This window comes from Carcharodon carcharias, chromosome 3, assembly GCF_017639515.1.
Source record: "Carcharodon carcharias isolate sCarCar2 chromosome 3, sCarCar2.pri, whole genome shotgun sequence".
Taxonomy (NCBI): domain Eukaryota; kingdom Metazoa; phylum Chordata; class Chondrichthyes; order Lamniformes; family Lamnidae; genus Carcharodon; species Carcharodon carcharias.
In genome coordinates, this window is record NC_054469.1 from 135,433,218 (window position 1) to 135,454,381 (window position 21,164).

General features: G+C 38.8%; 2 protein-coding genes across 4 annotated transcripts in view; one reads left to right on the forward strand and one right to left on the reverse strand.

The window, feature by feature from the left end:
- Positions 1 to 3,640, forward strand: part of LOC121276335 (dynein heavy chain 11, axonemal-like) — a 564,873-nt gene extending 561,233 nt beyond the window's left edge. Inside the window, exons 81-82 of the mRNA XM_041184616.1 lie at positions 2,028 to 2,168; positions 3,374 to 3,640. Coding sequence (XP_041040550.1) covers positions 2,028 to 2,168; positions 3,374 to 3,621 — 389 coding nt within the window. The 3' untranslated portion in view covers positions 3,622 to 3,640. The remainder of the gene's footprint in view (positions 1 to 2,027; positions 2,169 to 3,373) is intronic.
- A 310-nt stretch (positions 3,641 to 3,950) lies between these two features.
- cdca7b (cell division cycle associated 7b) lies at positions 3,951 to 20,942 on the reverse strand. 3 transcript variants are annotated; one of them, XM_041183318.1, is made up of 11 exons: positions 20,855 to 20,942; positions 19,100 to 19,204; positions 17,163 to 17,288; positions 12,147 to 12,281; positions 10,828 to 11,106; positions 8,769 to 8,846; positions 7,931 to 8,116; positions 7,511 to 7,639; positions 6,851 to 7,000; positions 5,658 to 5,794; positions 3,951 to 4,752 (listed from the first exon to the last, which is right to left on the reverse strand). In XM_041183318.1, the coding sequence occupies exons 2-11, from the start codon at positions 19,202 to 19,204 to the stop codon at positions 4,725 to 4,727; spliced, it is 1,353 nt and encodes a 450-aa protein (XP_041039252.1). In that variant the 5' UTR covers positions 20,855 to 20,942; the 3' UTR covers positions 3,951 to 4,724. The 3 variants fall into 3 exon arrangements, with proteins under 3 accessions (XP_041039252.1, XP_041039251.1, XP_041039253.1); XM_041183317.1 differs by lacking the exon at positions 20,855 to 20,942 and adding an exon at positions 20,567 to 20,779; XM_041183319.1 differs by lacking the exons at positions 17,163 to 17,288; positions 20,855 to 20,942 and adding an exon at positions 20,567 to 20,778.
- Between the last annotated feature and the right edge of the window lie 222 nt (positions 20,943 to 21,164).

A 21,164-nucleotide genomic window follows, 5' to 3' on the forward strand; every position in this document is an offset into this window, starting at 1 on the left:
GGGGAGAGAAACCTAATCAACTTAACCATAGCAGAATTATACATTCCCCGCTGGCTGGTCTGTTAGCAGGGGAGGTGACGGTAAAATTTCTGAGGGCCTTCCGACTAGGTACCCGCCTGGCCTCAATTTTCAGGCTGGTGGGGGAGTTCAGGGGCAAGGAGGAATCCTGAAAATAAACCCTGTTCAAGCCTCGGCCGGGAAGTGGGGGGATGGTGGTGCTGTACCTTTGTCAGCAGCCTTTTAACATTGCATCCCCCCCGCCCCCGCCCACCACCAAAGGGTCTGACCACTCCAAGGCTCCCTCATCCCCCCCCCCAGCCTGTCCTCTGACGCGTCAAACCCCATCGTTCCGGACCCCCCCTTTCCTCTGGCCTCTCCTAATACCCCAGGCCTCGCCTACACTCCCCACCCTGAAACCCCCAAAACCTATCTGGCCCTGGACTCCCAGGACTTAGGCTCTGGGAACTGCTTGTAGTCCCAGACTTGTCCACTGCAGCTTCTGGCACTGCTGGGAGTAGAGAGCTGGGCAGCTCTCAGAAACAGGATTTCATGACTGAGAGGCACAAATCCCATTTCCAGCCAATTGACACTAATTGCCGTGTGAAATGGCTGCAGGGCAGCCAGTATGGGTGGGGGATGTGTTTGCCGCCGATTCCTCAGATGAGATGGGAAATTCCGTCATTTGAAGTATCCTGGCCCATATCCCAAAACAGGGCAATAAAGCCCTTATTCCTTTTGGTCTGCAAGGCTCGTGCATGAATGATGTCCAACCCATTTAATTTCCCAGTGATAGGTTCTTCAACTTAAGCTGCATGGACATTATCTATATTTAATGTATAGAATCATAGGGGGCAGCTGTTCAGATCATCGAGTCTATCCCATTAAGTCCCTCCCCTCTCCTTAGCCCTGCAAAGATGCTTCCCCTGTATCTCTGAAGTATTAATGTAATTATCCTTTGAAACAGATTCAATAGTAGCCTTCAATCACTCTATCAGGCAGTACATTCCAAATCCTAACTTGTTCAGGCTTTTTCTCACTTTGTCCATGTTTACTGACCCTCCAGCCACTGGAAAGTTTGTTTACCCTGTCTAATCCCTTCATAATTCTAAACACCACTATCAAATCTCCTTAGTATTCTCTGCTCTAAGAACAAACTCCACTTCTCCAATTTTTTCAAGTAACAGTTATCCCTTATCCCTGAATCACTGTAGTGAATCTCTTCTGTACCCTCTCCAAAGGCCTTCACATAAAGAGTGGTGCCTAGAATTGAGACACATTACTCCCACTAGAGCTGAATTAGCGTTTGAAATAGGTTCATCAATAACTTGCTGGCTTTTATGCCTCTATTTATGATGCCCTGGATCCCATATGCTTTTGTTAGCATCTCCAGTAATTTTCAAAGATTTGTGCACAGTTACCCTCACCCCTCCTGTAATTGATACACTGTCCCATTTTTCTCACCATGGCTAGATTTGATCTTAGATTTGTCCTGGTGAGTGAAAAGTCAGTGGTTACAATTTCAGTCTTATAGCAAAACTCATCATGTTTAAGTACTGGTCTGAAGGCAAAAGTTAGAAGTGTTCACTGTTGACCAGTGCATAATTATAAACAAGAGAAAATACCCACCAACAATGACATTCAAACAGTTAGTCACACACTAGATTTTTTGAAAGATAAAACATCAGCAGTAAATTAACACTCTTCAGTGGGACCAAGTTTGAATTCACTCATAGGATGGAAGTAAGCTTGATGCACAATTTGACAATGGAGCAATGGCTGATATTGGAAAAGAAGAATAATCTTAGTTCAGTGTACTGTAATGAAGTTACAGTTAAGAAACAATATGACAATGCCATGTGTTTGATTAGAGGCCCTAAAATGAAAAAGTCCCAGTCCCACCCATAGAATAAATTCAAAATTAAAACAGAAAATGCTGCATTCTCAGCAGGTTAGGCAGCAATGCAAGAAATCATAAGTATAAGACTAACTCTGAAGGGGGAGAAAACTAATTCTGTTAAGTTATTAAGCAATTATGCAGAGCATCGCCCGAAAGAATGAGTGGCCTTTGGATAAGATGTGCTTGTCTGTGGATGTCACCAAGAAGACCAAAGAAGACTATAGTCATCCACCGAGGGAAGGTGCCTACATCCATGGACTCTTCTTGGAAGGTAGATGCGAACATTTCTATTTTAACCAAATTGGAATCTTAAAAAGCCCTTAAAATTATAAACCATATAAAATGATGGAAGTCTTTTGTTACATATTAGCTTACAGGCTCTTTGCTGACAGGTTCTGTTTATACATTATAATGCTGGAACCAATGCTCATTTAGCAGGAAGTAAGATAGTCAAATGTCAAGTAATGTTACTACTAGGGTATTTTCTGACACAGCCAATAGGACATTGAACTACATTTCCAAAATAGTTGAAACAGAAGAAAATATGACCAAACAGACCACACCTTAAATAATGTCAGTTCTTGCATCAAGACACAAGACCCACAAGGCTGTGTTCGAGGGGTTTGGGTGTGAGAAATTACTGGAGAAACTTGAACTTTGCAGGATGGAAAGGAAGTACCTGAGATGGCATTAATTATTTTTTGCTATATAAAATGGAGTGAAAAGGTGAATCTAGTATATTACTTTTGAGTTACACTGGTGAAGGTAAAATGTAGATTCAAACTACACTCGTTCATTCCTATTTATATTTCCCTCTGCATAAGCACCATTGTTGTTCCTGGGGCTAGTACAAACCTACTGCCAAGACAACTGCAATTCAAAGCAGGTAACATTTTCACATGAGATCTTCCCTCAGCCAAAATACAGATTATAAAACGTCAATACTTAATTTTATCTTGGTAAAATATATGGTATGGATTGGTTAACACTTAGGAAATACTGATTGTAGGGTATTTAAACAAAAGAACTGAAAAAGAAGTGGAAGCCCAAGGTAAATATAGTACTTGACTGGAATGGAAAAAAGCCACTTCCAATTGAATAAAAAGGATAATTAACCAAAATGGCACACCCAGAGGCAATGATTAGGGAACTGATTAGACATATTTCCCAAGGTGATAAAAAAGTTGGATATTCAGCATAACTCCACATATCACTAGACTGGAAGCCCTGGCCACAATGACTAAAGCCACTTAATTTATTACATAAAACTGATGTCAAGCAAGATGTGAAAAGGGGAGTTAGATTGGACCCAAAGCAGTGTTTTGCGGAGTATTAAGTATTGAAATAAGCACTCATATGTATTTGGCATTTACAGTTATATTGGCACTTACACTAACACAAGTTGATGGGAGAATTTTCAAAATTAGGAAAAGTGCTCATAGTAATAAGATGCATTTATATTTGACCACATTTTAGGTGCAAGATGGGACATTCAAAGTGGTATCATTACAGAAGCATGCCTTAAAGACCTGACTCCTGCAATGCCAGTTATCTTTGTACGGGCCACTCCAGCAGATAGGCAAGAGATGAAGAATATTTATGAATGTCCAGTTTATAAGACCAAAACTAGAGGATCTACATATGTCTGGACTTTCAATCTGAAGTCTAGAGAGAAGCCTGCCAAATGGATTCTTGCTGGAGTAACATTACTGTTATCTGTTTAGAAATAGGAATGAGGAACAATTTGTCAAGGATTAAAAGAGTAAAGTATTAACCTTAATCCAAGACCTGCATTTAATATGTTATTCTAAAGACATTTACGGAAAGCCTTTTGTTTTGCAGACTTATACCACAGAGATTTATGTAACCATAGAAACCAGTCCAAAAGATGTAACTTCTAAAATTGGTTCCATAAATTAGGAATTCACAATAGGGTAGGTAACTAATCAAATGGATTGCAGATTGCTCACAACTTGTAAAATGCCTTATTTATTATACTAGGAAAATTAAAATTATTTAGATATCAGTGTAAGGTCCACTGCAACAAGTTTACTTTTATTTCAACATTTTTAATCAAAGTAAAAGATTGTGCATATATTGTTATTTTCTTACATTAAATGCCAACAGAAATTCCAACTTCCATGCAGCATTTTACATAAAAAATTCTAAATTTGCTTATTCAGTTTAACATTTCTTTAGACAATGAAAAAAACACTAATGCTTTCAAGGATTCTAGATTAAACAGAAAGATGATCAATTAGATTACAAAAAACTAAATGTAAAACCATGCATCAACACTTAAGTTTTCCAGTTTTGCTTGACCTATCCTTGTGCTTATGTTGAACGCAACAAGAGAAAAACAGCAGTGTTGCATTTATGTTGTTATAGGATAACAAGAGAACACAGAGCAGGATTTAGTGTTAATGTGGTCCATGTAAACAAGACATTTACCTTTGAAATAGCAATAATAAAACAAATACTTGCAATCATCTGTGGTCCCTGATATTGCAATTAACATGGATCATCCATTCATGTGTGGAATAGATTCCTTAAGGTTTAACAAAGGATTTGAACAAACAGCCATAAAAGGAACTTTTCAACTATTATGAGGTTCTGAAAAACTTTACAACTCAAGTTCTGCAGATTGCATTTACATTATTTTTGCTAATTATTTCCAAGTTCTGGTAATTACCAGTAATTGTAATATTAAAATAAAGTGTGCTTTTTATACATGTTTCTTAAAAAATTAAAAGGTCATTTTACTAAAACAAGCTGCAAGAAGCTTCTTAATTCTTTAACCTGTTTACAGATTCTAGTAGTTGCTGTTTCAATCTTCAGTTAGCTGCTTCTGTAAGCTAAAATAGAGGTCAGTGATTAAAAAGTTGTCAACACTTCTAATCATCATTAACTTATGATGAGTTCTTTATGGACGTTTTTTTTTAAATAAATTAGTTCATACTTGTCACCAATTATACAAGAAACTAATAGTTACTAACAGTTCTGTCAATTTTGTACAGTATCGTTGTGACTGTTGGGGCTAGCTAAAGGTGACATGCTTGCATTCTGTCTGCTGGAATTACAAGTTCCCGGAGTTGCAGAAGATCCATTCTTGATGATGATCTCTTGATTTACTCCCATTACAATATAATATAGCTGAAATCACAACTCACTGTGGCAATGAACGAGTTTATCCTATCACTTCCAGCACACACCAGCAGGCCAGAATTTTCCTTTGAAAATTACATTTAAAATTCCTCACCACGACCTGTTCGGGCCCAAAAAAGATCCCAAATTCAACCCCTAGACTGTTGGGTTAGCTAATCTTAACCAGGATGCTGGTAGGGTTTCTGCAAATTATTCTCATTATGCCCAGAGATAAAGGGAAAAAAATCAGAACTCCCTTCCATATAAATTCACCAATTTGAATTTTATTTGGATGGGATTAAGCGTGGCCATTATGGTCAAATAATCTACCAAAAGTGGGCTCATGTAAAAAGTGGCTACCTGGAAGAATGCAAAACAAGATCTCAGCATGATATTAAGAATGAGGAGAAAATGAGGGTAAAAGCTAATTCTAGATGCTCGCATTCTACTTCTGCAAGTCTAACCAGCCTTTTTTCCTTCCTTGAAGTACAGATTCTTATGGTCAACAGGTGAGAGAATGGAGTGATTATGACACGGTTCCCAATAATTTCCAATGTCCTGCCATGATTTCTGAAAATATCTAGTTTTCAAAACCAAAGTAACTGCACAGGCCTACCTTTCCAAATAGGCTTGAACATTGTCATAGCCATAAAATTTTGCCAAGTGAACAAGAATGCCAGTAGCACAGCGTCCATCCCGACGACGACAGAAGCTGCAGTTACAGATCCCTCTGCAAGGAGGACAAACCCAGTCCTGTGCAAAGCAAAAAAAATAATGAGATGGTACATATGAACAACAACTACCTGACGAGAATCTAGGAATGAAAACCCTCTGGGTGGGTGGACTCCACATATTGTTAGCTCAAGTAACAGGATTTATCCTTCTGGGATCTCTGGCACTGGCCCCACTGAAGTTTGGAGCATCAGGGGGACATCCTTTGATTTGAATGTGAACTTGCCAGTTGCTGGGGCAAGGGGCAATAGGATTTCTCACGTTTCCAACCAACCCCTGAAAAAACATGAGCCCCTTCAGTGACTCCCTTTTACAAGGGAGAATACTTCTGAAAAAAAGGTCTAGGCCACAAACCTAACTTAAATCTTCAGGCGGATCTTAAGCTGTTTGGCAGCCTGGCCCATCTAGTCTTATCAGGCATACTGATCAGGTACCAGAGCCAGTGATGCAATAATTCCCATGTGTGAGCGTTCCTGCCCTGCACAGCTACGCTTAGAAAGGGTGGAACTTCCACCATCCCTTTAAGACCCCTGGATAATCCCAGCATATCTAGGTCCCAGCTCAGTCTGGGCCATTTTCACAAGACTAACAGTGGGATTGCATTTGACGGGAAGCAGATTTTCAATTCCCCTGTCTATTTAAGAGTTAGAATACCTACTTATTTTGACCTCTGAGCTACAAATCTAAATTATCCAAACTATACGTTCAGCTAGATTCAGTTGGTGATTGGTCAACGTCTAATGAAACAAACATTTGGACACGCAGACTTTATAAATTTTCTCATAGGTCAGAAAAGTATGTTATACCACTAAAAAGCAATACAGCTTGTTTAAGGATTCTCAAAGAGGTTGCCTTTCAGCTGTTATTAAACAAAATAGTACTGTTTAAAAAAAATTGAAATGGAATTAAAAATATTATAAATTGAAAGGAAAACTATACCCTTCCCAATAGCAAACAGAGCCAATAATTAAACTCTAGCTGTGCTCCCACATGAAAAAGCACATTGAGTAATTAATAAAATTTGTCTAGCATCGATTAATGCAACTGTATAGTGCTTCTAAATGTATATAAACTTACAGGGTTTAGAAGGGCTGATCTCACATTTTCACCATATCGATTGCGCAGACAGGGTCCACAAAATTGTCCTCTCACGCCATAGCAGTCCTGATTACGACATATTGTTTTTGTATCTATTGTTTTCTGCCGGCACTGATGGCAAGTGCTGCCCTACAAGCAGAAAGGAACGAACATTTTTGTCAATATGGCATTAGTGGAGAAATACTTTAGTGAGAGACTATAAATAGTAAGTAACAGAAGTGTGATAGAAAACAACATAAATTATTTTTCAGGCAGAAGTGGGCATTTAGCAGATTTCATAATCAGTTATCGTCACCCATGCAAAGATGGTGCAAATTACATTGATCTGCAGTATATATTCATACACACTAGGAATCATTATCTGCAACTAAAGGAGAATATAAGCCTTTTTGGAATGACTTGCAATTAAGCCTGCTTTAAAATAGTTGACATGTTTGTGTGGAACTAACCATAGTGTTAGCCATGACTGATTAAAATGTGCTGCCATTCTAACTCCAGCAATACAGCTGCAAGGTTACATCAAATCTCATAATTAAAATATTGGTTTATTAAGCTATTAATTAATTAGACTCATGCAGCTTGGTTTGAAAAACGTTTCAAAACACGAGGGTCAGTTGTACTCCCGACGATCTGAATTACCAAACAACGGTCGTAAATTTTATCTTTAACGGTGATGGCAACATTTTCCAAATCCTCTTCTGTTATATCATCAGCAGGTCTTGGCTTTCCTTTTGAAGATCTTCGTCTCCTCTTGCTCAAACCTCCATCCTGTTAAAGTACATCAATACTTAAGATTTCTATCAGATATTCACACAACTAACATTAGAAACGAAGTTTGACAAATACTCCTATTATTGCTTATACATAATTTAAAAAATTAAACAATAAAACGTGTACTGGTTATCTAATTTTATAGCAGCTAACTCAATGCTATGGGTTGCAAGTTTATGGTGGGGAGAATTTTGCTGTAATTAATTCTACATGGCTATATTTGCATAGTATGGGGCATTTCTAGGCAATACATTATCATAAAAATCAATTTCAAAGCACTTCAGCTACCTCAACAAAACGATTTGTTAGATCAGCTCTCAAGCGGAACTTTTTCACTTGGTTCATAAGTTTGGTTGGAGAAATCGCAAACTTTTCTACAGAAAAACCCTCACGGGGCCGTGCACTCCTGGCTGGATTGACACGGCGTTCAACCTTGCCTTCAGAAAATGTTCTCTTTGGGGTTCGTTTTTGCTTCTGGAAAGAAAAAGATGCTGCATTTAAATAGGTATTAACTAATAAATACATCTATTATGTATAGTCCAAAGTAAGGTTTATATGCAATAAAATAAAACTGTTCAGACGGTCAATTCTGCACCATTTACCTCTGCTCTAACATGGCAGTTGTGCCCTTGGACTGACAGTGGCTGTGAAAGATAGCATCTCCAACATTGCAGTACCAAGGGAGTGTCAGCCTCGATTATATGCTCACGTCAATGGAGTGGAGGTGAAGCCACACATTTCAGACTAAGACGGGAGGATGCAATCACTGAGCCACTACTGACACCTATATGGTTTCACTAGTCATGTGGCTGCTTTTATTTTAGCATTTAATTGGCCAGCCTGATGTGACACTTTTTAAAGTTTCTGTTCATACAAACAAATGTATTGAGTTTGTGTGATCCTCCTACAAAGAGGAAACAGCTTTATTGCACAAAATTTCTGTATTCAGTTCAGCTTCTAAAGAAAACCATAATTCCAAAGTCTTGATAGAATTTATAACTTAACCAAATTTAACTATTAATACTCAAGTCAATGATGAGCCGAGACCAAGTTTTTTAAGTTGCAATTTCATCGCGATGAAAGATTATACATCAGAATTATATACGTTATACAGTACAGTACTTACTGGAGATGATGATGAAGTGCATACTTTCATTGGAAAGAGTCCAGGCATTGTTTTTAGTTCCGCCATTAGTTTAGCGAGCTATAAAAAAATTAACAATTTAGTCATTTAAATAACATAGAACCAACGAATGGGAATCCATAAAGCAACCACCAGAACAAAAACATTAAAAGCACAATTTGCTGGAACATGAAAGGCTGAGAATTATCATTGAAACTCACCAAAACCGAGACTAATAGTTAAGACAGGCAATTTGGTATTCCCCATTTACAGCTCTCCTATTAATGACACACCTCTCAGGTGCTATGTTTATATGATTTCATTCTTATTTCAACAGGCTTTCTAAAACAAGTTCTTAATAGTTAGCACCCAAGATACCCACACCCTAAAGTTAAGCTCAAATTTTATGCATCAAATTCTGGTGACATATAACAGAGAATATCAACCAAATTCATTTACAAACAAGGCAAGAATCTGTGTACAACCAGCCATGAGTAAGGGTCACTGCTTTTTGTTTTAAAATAGAACAGAAGGTTAAGGAAATTTAGGCTAGTTAAAGTATTCAAAAAAGCACAAATCTGAAATGGATTTAGGAATGGTTCCAAATCCAAGAGAGAATAAAAGGTGTTTGGCTATCAAAACCACAAAGGTTGGATGGGCTTAATAAGTCTCTCTGTTAATATCTGCAGTATGTTTTTGATAAATGTAAAGTAGCATTACTATTTCACTGATTTGATACATCCACTGAACCTACTGCAGGGCTTTAAAAGTTTAGTACGAGTCTCTCATTATCCCTACAAAGATGATGGCCTCAAAAATGGAGCAGCCTTACAGCCATATTCCTGCTAGTCCACAAATCAAGCGGAGGCCCAGTTAATAGACCCTGACCACCTGGCAATACACTTTATTCACAGTTAACATGATCTTCCTTGTCTAGGAAAGCACAGCCAGAGAGTGGATTCCAAGATCTGTGACCTCATTCTTGGATTTACTAGAGGGTCAGTGTGGAAGAGGATCTGGAGGCACATTGACCAATGGACCAACTCAAGTGGGGACAGCCTGGAGCTCCAGGGGTGGGTTATGGTCTGAAAATCCCCAAAGAAAAATTAAAACATCATTCTTCCTGACCCACAATTTTGGGAGGGGAGCACCAAGGTGGGAAAGAAAGAGATTCCTATTCTGGTGCCGGAAAAGCACACATAATGCCACTGATATCCAAAAGAGGGAATCTCCCATTGACACTATAAGGTCTGGCAGGGTCAGCTTTGGAAGTTCCCAGAGGGAATATCCTGGCACTTGTATTGCATGTCTGCCCTGTACATTTTCATGCCTCATATATAGACACTGTACTGCAGACTAGCCAAATACAGGTTCACAGCTATTGTTTCCTGCATCTTTAATCATTAACGTCAACCGTGTCTCCCTATATGTGGACAGTGCTGTGCTGAGAAAAGCCATTTTCCCCTCGGGATTGAGGTATAGAAAAGCATTCAACGCATTTCCTAGTGCCTAGTAAAAACAGCAAATAAGTTAACTTGACACATTCTCAGGCATTTGATCATCATTCTACAGAGGAAGTGTAGGGTTGCAGGGAAACAAATATTGTAGGAGTTTATCAGCTATTAGATCATTCTGTTGCATTTTATGTCATCTCTTTAGCTCATCTATACTTCTTTTTGCAGGTAAATAGAAAGGCTGTGTTTGGCAAGTCAAACTCCAATGCAAGAAAGCTTCCTGCATTGGGACACCTATTTGAGAGGCTTGTTTTGGTGACTTTCATGTTATTTCATTAATCTTTGAAAAAGGCACATTATTACACTCTCTTAAAGCAAACAAATTGTAACTAAATGCTATCCATTTGAAGTTTGAGAAATGTCTGTATAAGGCTGTTGAAAAAGGGGGTGCTGGAAAAGTAATGACTTGCATTACATAGCAACTTTAACATTAAAAAAAATTAAGGCTCTTCAGAGGTGTAATCAGACAAAAAAGCAGCACCATCATTCTCCATTAACTATCTATCAATTTCAAAAATGAAACTAAGACTGTTGAAAATACACCTAACCATTTCTTTATTTTCTTTGATGTTCATGGCCCTCTTTAACAATACATTAGAATTTTTCTTTCCAGACACTAAGTCATCATCTGATTCAGACTCAGAGTCATGGATCTCTCGCTCTTTTCTTTTCACTGGCCGCCTTGTAGGAAATTTAAATGCCACACGCAGTCCAAAATGGCCTTTCTTTGGTGTTGCTTCCATCTCACTTTCTATGGAAGATTCATCATCTTCATCATCATATTCAGTGAAACCTTCATCTTCATCCTCCATTTCCAAACTCTCAGGCTGAAAGAAAAAAAAAACTCATTACAAAAAAACTAACAACTAGCACATACTCTTATCACTTGGTAATTATCTGCATTTATTAGTGAATGTTTATAGCATCTAAAGCTCAAAGAAAGTGCAACAGGCAGAATTTAATATTGCCTTATATATCGGAGGGAATCTGTGATACTGGGGGTCAATAGGCATTTTGCCTCTGGGTTTGAAAGTAGCTCCTGTAAATGGGAAGGAAGTCTGCTCTCTGCCAGCTATAAAAATGAGTGTGGCATATTATCACCCAGCTCTCAATGGGTATGATTCATTGGGCTATTTTTAATGGCAGTATCTGTTAGCCAATGCAGTTTTTTTCAGTTGTTTCACTCTAACCACTTCAGAACCGTAATTTTTTTAAAACATGGAAAGTAATTCTGCATTTCACTCAAAACAGGCCCAAAATGTTCTCCCGCAACTGCCCAATGGCTCCAGGTCTTTTCCTCAATAATGACCTCCTCAACAATCAGAAAGGGCAAATTAGGGTGAAAATCCAGCAGCGTGAGCACAGGTAAATGGAAGGGATTGTAATCCCATAGTCATAGCAAGGTACTGAAAGTTGCAAACAGGAACATAATGCTCACATAGGGCACCAGTTTGCATTGGCCATTAGACTCCAACCTATTTCAAAAAGACTGGCCAGCTATTTTGCCTGAAATGATTACATCAGAAGAGCTTTGGACAACAATTTTCAATTGCCAAATACCACATTTACCCTGGAAAACAGAAGGGTGGGCAGTTCCAAGACTACCTTGATGTAACTCTGTGCTCATGTTGAACTTGATGGAGACAGAATTACCAGCCATTCTGTTTGCCTTATATTAGTTACCTCTATCAGATCGATACCTGCCTTTTAGGAAACAATTTCTCTTAAAATACTCATTTACATACTGGATTAACAGCGGTAATTTTGATAGAACTCTCATATGTTGCTCCCTTAAAAGGGGAAACAAAAACACAAAGAAAGCAACTAATATACTAATGTTAATTTTAAGTTTTATTGCATTCCTTACCCTTAAGTCCACTTTGCCATTAGATTCAACAGTACATTCAGGGAATCCTTCAAAAACATAATCAGTTGACCAACTATCCTCGGTGAAAATTTCAATAAGCTCTTCCGTAATAAACTTGGACTGGAAATGGGGAACCTGAGAATCAAAAATAATGGAGAGCAAAAAGTCCAAATAATTACATTTATATAAGCTAGTCAACAGTTTGGGAGTAGTTGCAACTGTTAATACCAACTTTGGAATAATTAGCAAGGACCTCAGCTTCAGTTTTCACATCCAGTACAAGCATTCTTACAGTTCTAAAGCCAAACCATTTGGATTAGGAGCAGTCTTTGGTCACTAATCTCATGCAGAATTCACAGTTGTTCAGAGTAACTATACTTAGGTCATGGGAGGAGGAAAGGTAACTCCTACTAGCAGAGTGCAAGCCAGTGAAGAGAAGCTGGCCTGTAGAATACTAGAGTTGGCCACATCACCCATTTAATGTCACAGATCAAGATCTGAAGCAGATTTCAGTCAATTCAAAGTCAAAATGAAATAACACTAAGATTTTGAGATTTCTGTCTGGGTTTACAACGTTTCAGGCAGCTGTTCACATAACTCAGCACTTTATTTTTGTTTCTTTGAGTTAGTTTATCACTGTTTTATAATGTCTGGCTTCCTAGTTATCAAATGGGAGAAGAAAGATGTAATGGAGGTAACTCGGCACCTCCTTGATTACATTGAGATGACACAACCTAGTTCCGGGGTGCTCTATGGATCAGAAAGCCAAGATCCTACAAGTAGGCAAGCTATGAAAGACCACAATGTTGTAATGCTGCAGCAAGAGTGCTCTTCTGCAGTTGATTCTGAGTCATGTTGTCTGGCAAAAACAGAGTTTTGCTATACTTGATTTGGGAATGGTTGATGCTGACACTGGGTATCTGAAAATTTGATTTCAGCAATAACATTCCTCAACAAAAGGAGGACAAATTTAATATATACAAGATAATGTTAAAATGTGGATTTCTCTGTTTCAAGAGTAGCCAAAGTAACAACCATAATCAAGAAGAGAAAGGAGGAGAAATCAGGTAACAAACACCAGTTAATCCAAAATATTAACAAAAAATGCTAGAAACACTCATCAGGTCAGGCAGCATCTGTTGCAGGAGAACTCCATCAATTACCTTTCATCAGGGCTCAATTAAATATAGTATCAGTTGTAGGCAAGCTCTCAAAATATAACTCATTTAAAAATGCATGGGTTGACCAAGGGCAACCAGCACAGGAGAAGATCACATCTGATTATTTAGTGGAAATGATTGGATAAATAAAGGGAATGTAGTATATTGTGCATTTTCAGATGCTATCCTGTCTCACTAGCGAAAAATTAAGACACACAGTGCAAGAATGAATGGGTTTAAAAAATTGGTTAATCAACAGGGAACAGAGGGGTAGGGTATGGATGTTGCTTAGGCAGAATAGCTATATCCCAGGAATAGTGTTAAGTCCACTTTTGCTCTCAGCGTATACGGGGATGATTTAGACTTAGGTATGGAAAGCAATTTCAAAGTTTCCTAATAGCACGAAATTTGGGTGCCCCTTTCTAGGATGGGCATTAAAGTTATAAACAGTACAAAGCACACACCAGGTAAGGGAAGTTATAAGTACATAAGAAATATGAGCAGCAGTAGGCCATTCAGCCCCTCAAGCCTGCCCCACCGTTCAATAAGATCATGGCTGATCTGCCCCAGGCCTCAACTCCTCTTTTGTGCCAGCTCCTCATAGCCCTCAACTCCCCAGTGTTTCAAAAATCTATCTACCTCCCTTTCAAATACTTGCAGTGATCTAGCCTCCACAACTCTCAGGAGTAGGGAATTCCAGGCATTCACTACCCTCAAAGAAATTCCTTCATATCTCAGTTTTAAATGAGTGTCCCCTTATTCTGTAACTATGTTCCCTGGTTCGAGATTCCCCCACTAGTTGAAACACCTCAACATCTACCCTGTCAAGCCTCCTCAGAATCTTGTACGTTTCAATAAGATCACCCCTCATTCTTCTAAACTCTAATGAATAAAGGCCTAACCTGTTTAGCCGTTCTGGGATGAAGGGATTGACTTATCAAGGCATCAGCCCAGTGAATGAATCTCTTTTGAACTGCCTCCAATGCCAGTGTATCCTTTCTTAAATACGGGGACCAAAACTGTACACAGTATTCCAGGTGCAGCCTCACCAACACTCTGTTGTAACAAGACTTCCCTTTTTTAAGCTCCAACACCCCCTAGCAATACAGGCCAAAATTCCATTTGTCTCGCTGCACCTACATGCTAACGTTTTTGTGTTTCATGCACAAAAACACCCAGATCACTCTGTGCTGCACTTTTTTGGAGTCTCTTTCCATTTAAATTACAGTCTGCTTTTTGATTTTTCCTACCAAAGTGCATGGCCTCACACTTCGCAACATTAAACTCTATCTGCCAAGTTTTTGTCCACTCATTCAACCTGTCCTCCTGCAGACTCCTTACGTCCAACACATGTCCGCCCATCTATTTTTGTATCGTCAGCAAATTTGGATACATTATACTCTGCCCCCTCTTCCAAGTCATTAATATAGATAGTTAGTAAGTGAGGCCCTAGGACTGATCCTTGTGGCACTCCACTAGTTACATCGTTCCAACCCGAAAAAAACCCATGAATTCAGACACTCTGTTTTCCGTTTGTTAGCCAATCCTCAATCCATGCTAATACATTACCCCTAATAACGTGAGCTCCTATCTTGTGCAATAACCTTTTATGTGGCACCTTATCAAATGCCTTCTGGAAATCCAAATACACTACATCTACCGGTTCCCATTTACCAACACTGCTTGTTATATCTTCAAAGAACTCTAGCAAATTTGTTGAACATGATTTCCTTTTCACAAAACCACGTTGACTCCGATTGTGTTGATCTTTTCTAAATGCCCTGCTATTTCTTCCTTAATAATGGACTCTAGCATTTTCCCAGCGACAGACTGGCCTATAGTTTCTTTTCTGTCTCCCTCCTTTCTTGAACAGGGGTGTCACATTTGCGGTTTTACAATCCACTGGGATCCTCTCGGAATCCAGTGAGCTCTGGAATATTTCGGACAATGCCTCCACTATCTCTGCAACCACTTCCTTTAAAACCCTTGGATGCAGGCTATCAGGTCCTGGCGACTTGTCTGCCTTTGGTCCTATTCATTTGTCAAATGCTTTGTCCATCATGATAGAGACTGTTACAAGATCTTTCCTCCCATTAGTTCCTTGCTTATCTGATATCTTTAGAATGTTTATAGCGTCCCCCACCATGAAGACCAATGCAAAATATTGGTTTAAATTGACTGCCATTTCCGCTACCCGTTATCAATTCTCCAGTTGCATTCTTCAAGGGTCCCACGCTCACTTTCACTACTCTTTCTTTTAATATACCCATTGAAGCTCTTGCTGTTTGTTTTTATATTTCTTGTCAATTTACTTTCATAATCAATTTTCTCCCTCTTTATTAGCTTTTTAGTCACCTGCTGCTGGTTCCTAAAAAATTCCCAATCCTCTGGCCTGTCACTAGTTTTGCTGCTTTGTATGCCTTAGTTTTTGTTTGGATACTCTCCTTGACCACCTTTGTTAACCATGGGTGGTTCATCCTTCTCATCGAGTCCTTCTTTTTGACCAACATAAATTTTTGCTGAGCGTCATGAAATATCTGCTTAAATGTCTGCCACTGCTCATCCACTGACCTTCCCCTTAGTCTATTATCCCAGCCCGCTTTGGACAACTTCTGTAATGGCCCTTATTTAAGTTGAGGACACTGATTTGAGACCCGAGTTGCTCGCTCTTAAACCGAATTTCAAATTTTAATATAGTAGAGGAAAAGTTTTTAATGGGACAGAGAGATTGAAGAAAAGATTTAATAGAAGTTTTAAAAGTTATAAAAAATATGATCAAGTGAATAGGGAAAGATTGTTTCCTAATTGGTGAGGCAGTGATGGGTGAACAGAAATTATTTAAAATCATTAGATATAATGAGAGAAAGATTATGAAAATTTCTTTAGAGGAATGCTGGAATGCTTTTCTATTTTTGAGCGATTGAAACAAATACCATTAATTCCTTGAAGAGAAAATTGTATAAACATTTGAAAAAGGGAAAGATAAAAAGATATAGGAAAAGAACAGAACAGGCTGATTTGGATTGCTCCACTGTTGAGCTGGGTGGGTGACCTCCTCCCATACCATAAACTTGTTATGGTTCCAATTCTTGTAGGCAGGAATTAGTTGTTTGAAAATGATGAAAAACAAAATTGCTGCAAATGCATACATCTGTCAACAACTATTGAGAGAAACGATACACTAACATTTTAGGTGTAACCCCTCGTCAGGATTTGCTGAATTCCGAAATGGATTTGATGAAAATCAATATGTTGAACATTACAAAGGAATGGATTCAGCCACATTTTTTTCCATGAATCCAAATACTAAGATGAATACCAGATCTGTATGCCAAGACCCACACCACATTATGATAATGTGCTGTGCCCTCACTTAACCTCAAGAGGAGTAGGCCATGTGGAAATGACAATTAAAAACTGGAATCTTTCCTGGGAAAGAACTGATCAAGGTTTTTTGAAAATTTTGGGTAGGGGCTAGAGGGAAGATGTATATGATTTTTTAAAAAATGGTTACAGACAATTTCAAATCTGATTCCTCCACATTCTTAACATGAAAGTAACTATCCGGCTGGATGGTCTCATCTATTGGTTGCTGGGCAGTATCAAATCCTCAGAAATTCGGGGAGGGGAACTGCCAAGACTGCTTATTTTGCAAACATTTTATGGATATCAACACCCATTATTTTAACTAAGACTTTCAATGCAAAAAATAGAAAGGCACCATTCAAAAGATTAATAAATATTACACAAGTGAACACAAAGTATGATAAATGGAATCTCACTTATTCATGACAATTTATTTTTCATTAAACTACTACACAGTGATACAGCTTGCCCCATTTCATTGCCAACTTACACTCATGCTTTGGTTCAGTTCATCAACAGCAGCATGATCATGAGATGTGTTGGATTCAGGATCTTGAAAACCCAAAAACTCATCATCACTTGGTGCGTCAAAGATATCTGCTATTAATTTTGGGATCTGCGAATGTAGAGGGAAAATAACCAAACAGAACTGCATCTAAGTGGCGTACTCAAGAAATATATCATGAATGCAGCTTTATCCTCTTCACAAACAAGTTTGAGAATGTATTTACAATAACCTCAGATCTCAATGGAGTTAGCACTGGAAACATTAGTTTGCCACAGGCTATCTAGGCAGGGACAAAGAAAGAGGTTAAAGTGCATTTGTAGGCTCATGTGAAGGTTAACACGGTTGAATAACCTACAGAAAACCACTATTCTAGCTTACAATAAATGATCTTTTACTTGAGTGAGGTACCAGATTAAGAAAAAGCAAAATACTGCGAATCCACAATCTACTCTGTTCCCATGCCACCTATTGCATCCATTTTCCCAGCCACTGCCTTAAACTGAATCATACTGTTTATAACCTTGGTGATCTATTTGGGCCCAAGCCAAGTTTCTGGCCCTGCCCACCCCCTCAAACATCCAAGTCTGCCAACTTCCATCTCCGTCTGTAATATCGCCCCATCTCAAGCCCTGACTCAATTCATCTAGGTTTTTGTTAACCAAGATACTATTCCACTGCTCCAAGATGCCTCCCATCCTCCTTAAACTTAACCTTCTCCAAAAACATGCTGCACATCCAGCTCACACCAAATCCCATTCGCCCATCAACTATGCTCCCACTGGCTCCTTGTCCCCAAAAATCCTATAAACAAATTGCATTAGCAAAGCACCTTTAACAGAGTGAATGATTCCAAGGCTTTTCACAGGAGCATTATAAAATAATATATGACACTGAGCCACACAGTGATTATTTCCAGCATTTTCTGTTTTAAGGTCAGGCAACATCTGAATTTTGACAAGTTTGAAACATTAACTGTATGACCTGTTGAATATTTCCAAAATATTATTTCAGATTTCCAACATCTGCAGTGTATTGCTTTCATGCACGGCGTCATTAGAAGCAACCAAAAGCTTGGTCAAGTGCTGAATTATATGGAGTGTCTCAAAAAACGAAGCAACGCAATGAGGATTAAGGAGAGATTTCCACAGCTGAAGGCGCTGCCACCAATAGTGATAAAATTAGAGATGCACATTGACCTTGAAAGGTTGCAGGGCTGGAGGAGATATGGAGCAACAAGGCGAGAGATTTGAAAACAAAGATAAGAATTTTTAAAATCACAGTGGTGCCAGATTGGAAATCGATGGAGGTCAGGGAGCACAGGGGCAAGGGATGAATGAGACTTGGTGTAAGTTAATCCTTGGTGAACTCTGCATTTCTCTAACACCAGCCTGTTTTTCATCCTCCACATCCTTTACTCCACCATTAGCAGTTGGATCTAAAGCCTACTAGACTCTGAAATTTTGTTCCAAAGCCTTGCTCTCATTTTAAACCACATGCTACTTTTGGTCACCACTCCTATGTCTCCTTGTGATTTTTTTGTCAGGCCATGTTCCTGTGAAATGCCTTGGGACATTTACTGTTAATAGTGTATTAGCATCCATTTGGAAAGATTTTTCTTCCACTAATTCAGCTCACAAGGGCTACTGAATCTAGTATCAACTTGTCACAAGTATGCACTATGTTTTACTGGTTCAGGCAAGTAGGATTCATTAGTCACAGTGATTTGGCGGCTTCTGGTGAATTAATTTCATTGCTCCAGTTTCACACTGAACGAGAAGCATCAGCCACTTCCACAAAATGTATAAGGGGTAGTCAAAACATTAAGGTAGCTTCTCCCACATAATACTTTAATTAAACTGTTGGCAAAAACAATAATTAAAAGTTCTTTATGCAGTATTTACTTTTTTTTGCTTACTTACATATTTAAAATGGTCACATCTATTCCTAAAATCAGCCTCTTGAAAACCCATAAATTCTTCATCATCACTCTGAGCATTAAAGATATCTGTAACCAATTTTGACATCTATGAAAGAGAAAAGTGACAAAATGAATTGTTTCATTAAATTTTAAATTAACTTTATAATCCATGCAAGTATCTACTACATATAAAATAAGTTGTGATTGAACTGCAATCATTTTTTCAATAAGCATGACGAAATGAAAATATTACTATTATAACTCTAATACAAATTCTCTGTCCGAAGACAGGTCTCTGCATACGAATATATCTAGTCTCTAGCAAGCATAAGTGAACCCCATTGCAAGCCCGACTGATAATCTGAAATTGGTTATTAAGAGTAATTCTTAGCACACTTGGGATTGTTTAGCAAGTGCTGCCCAATCGCACCTTAGTTGTGAGTTTTGCAAGCACAGGTTAGTTGAGTACGCATCCGTAATCTTGTAAATCAGGCCTGAGCCATTTGCTCACCACGCCAAAACAGAGTGGATCAAAGCTATCCTGTGGATTAATGGCTACACCCAGCAGATCATTGCTTGCGTAAACTCATCAGTGGGCCTAAGACTGCCACTTTTGGAGCTAAAAAGTGCCCAGTCTATCTCAAATTACCCTGTAAGGGTAAAGCAGGTCAAACATTTATGAAATAGGTGAAGCTAGCCACTTTACACTGCTGCTATACAGCAGTAACACAAATTGTATCTTCCATTAACAAGATGCTGCCATCAAGCCAAAAAGATGCACTGCCTACCACACAAATGAGTAATGTGTACAGGAGTTTCAGTGCCAGTGTAATGCCAAGTACATAGGCTGTACGTCCCAATGACTGGGAAGGATATCAAACCTTTAGCTGTTTGCAAAAGACAAGACTATTGACTGTCCTGAACCTGATCCATGCTTACAAAACTCAGAACATAATGTCTGTTAGATACGATACCGTGATTGTGCAGCACTTGCTGAACAATCCTGAGTGTGCTAACAATTACACAAACAACCAATTTAAGATTAACTGTCGGGCTCGCAATGTAGTTCACCTACACTTGTGAGAAGCTACCTATATTCATATGCAGGGACCTGTACTCTGCCGGCAAAAGTCCCGATGTTGCACCTTTTTATGTAAAACAAAATGTTAAAAAATGAATATGGGTCACAATAAAAACAAGTTAAAAGTTAATTGAAAGCATTTTATTTCACACGGTTTCCTGTTCTCAAAACTTGTGGTTTCAAAGCACAACATAAACAAGGAGACCGACTGCCCAAGACCAAAACAACTCGCACTTCACTGGGCTGGTGTAAATTGATAAAGTGCATCAATAACTCTCGGAGGTCTCCAACTGCAAATAATGTCATCTTCCTGCGCTATTACACGGCATTTCGGAGCAAGTTGGGTCAGATTTAAATCTGACGAGCGCGCTTTAAAGAAAGTCTAACCATTTTTCAGACGCATTCTTGATCCCGCGAACAACGGCTTATGAAAATGGCAATTTTAAAATAGGTCCCAAGAGTCCAGCCAGTCGCCAGTTCACCAGGGCTCTACAGGGGAAGCGTGCACATTTCGCGCCAAACCAGCGAGACCCCAATTGTTTACACAACAAAATGCAAAAAAAATTTAACTGAGGAAAAGGAGTAAGTACAACGATTGCACGGACGACCACTATCCGAATCACAATTGTAAACCAGTCTCGCAGTCAATGCTGCAGAAGGAGCTCCTACACTCACCGCTAGTGCTGCTCCTGTTCCGAGGTTCCCAAAATCAGCAACACCTGTATAACCCCCACTGCCCGATAGAACACCGAGACTGAATGGAACCCCGCGGGACAATAGGAATGTTCCATCAGCGGAGCATGGGGGATCCGCAGTCAACCAGCTCTCAGTACTTGCATATGGAATGTTGGTAATGTTACCATTCACCATACACTGAGCATGTTCCAACTTTTATAATAGCTATTAATTCATTTTATCAATGATTGAGTTTATATTTTATACTACACGTTGCCTACTTGTGTTGTTGGAGGCATGATCTCCCCTC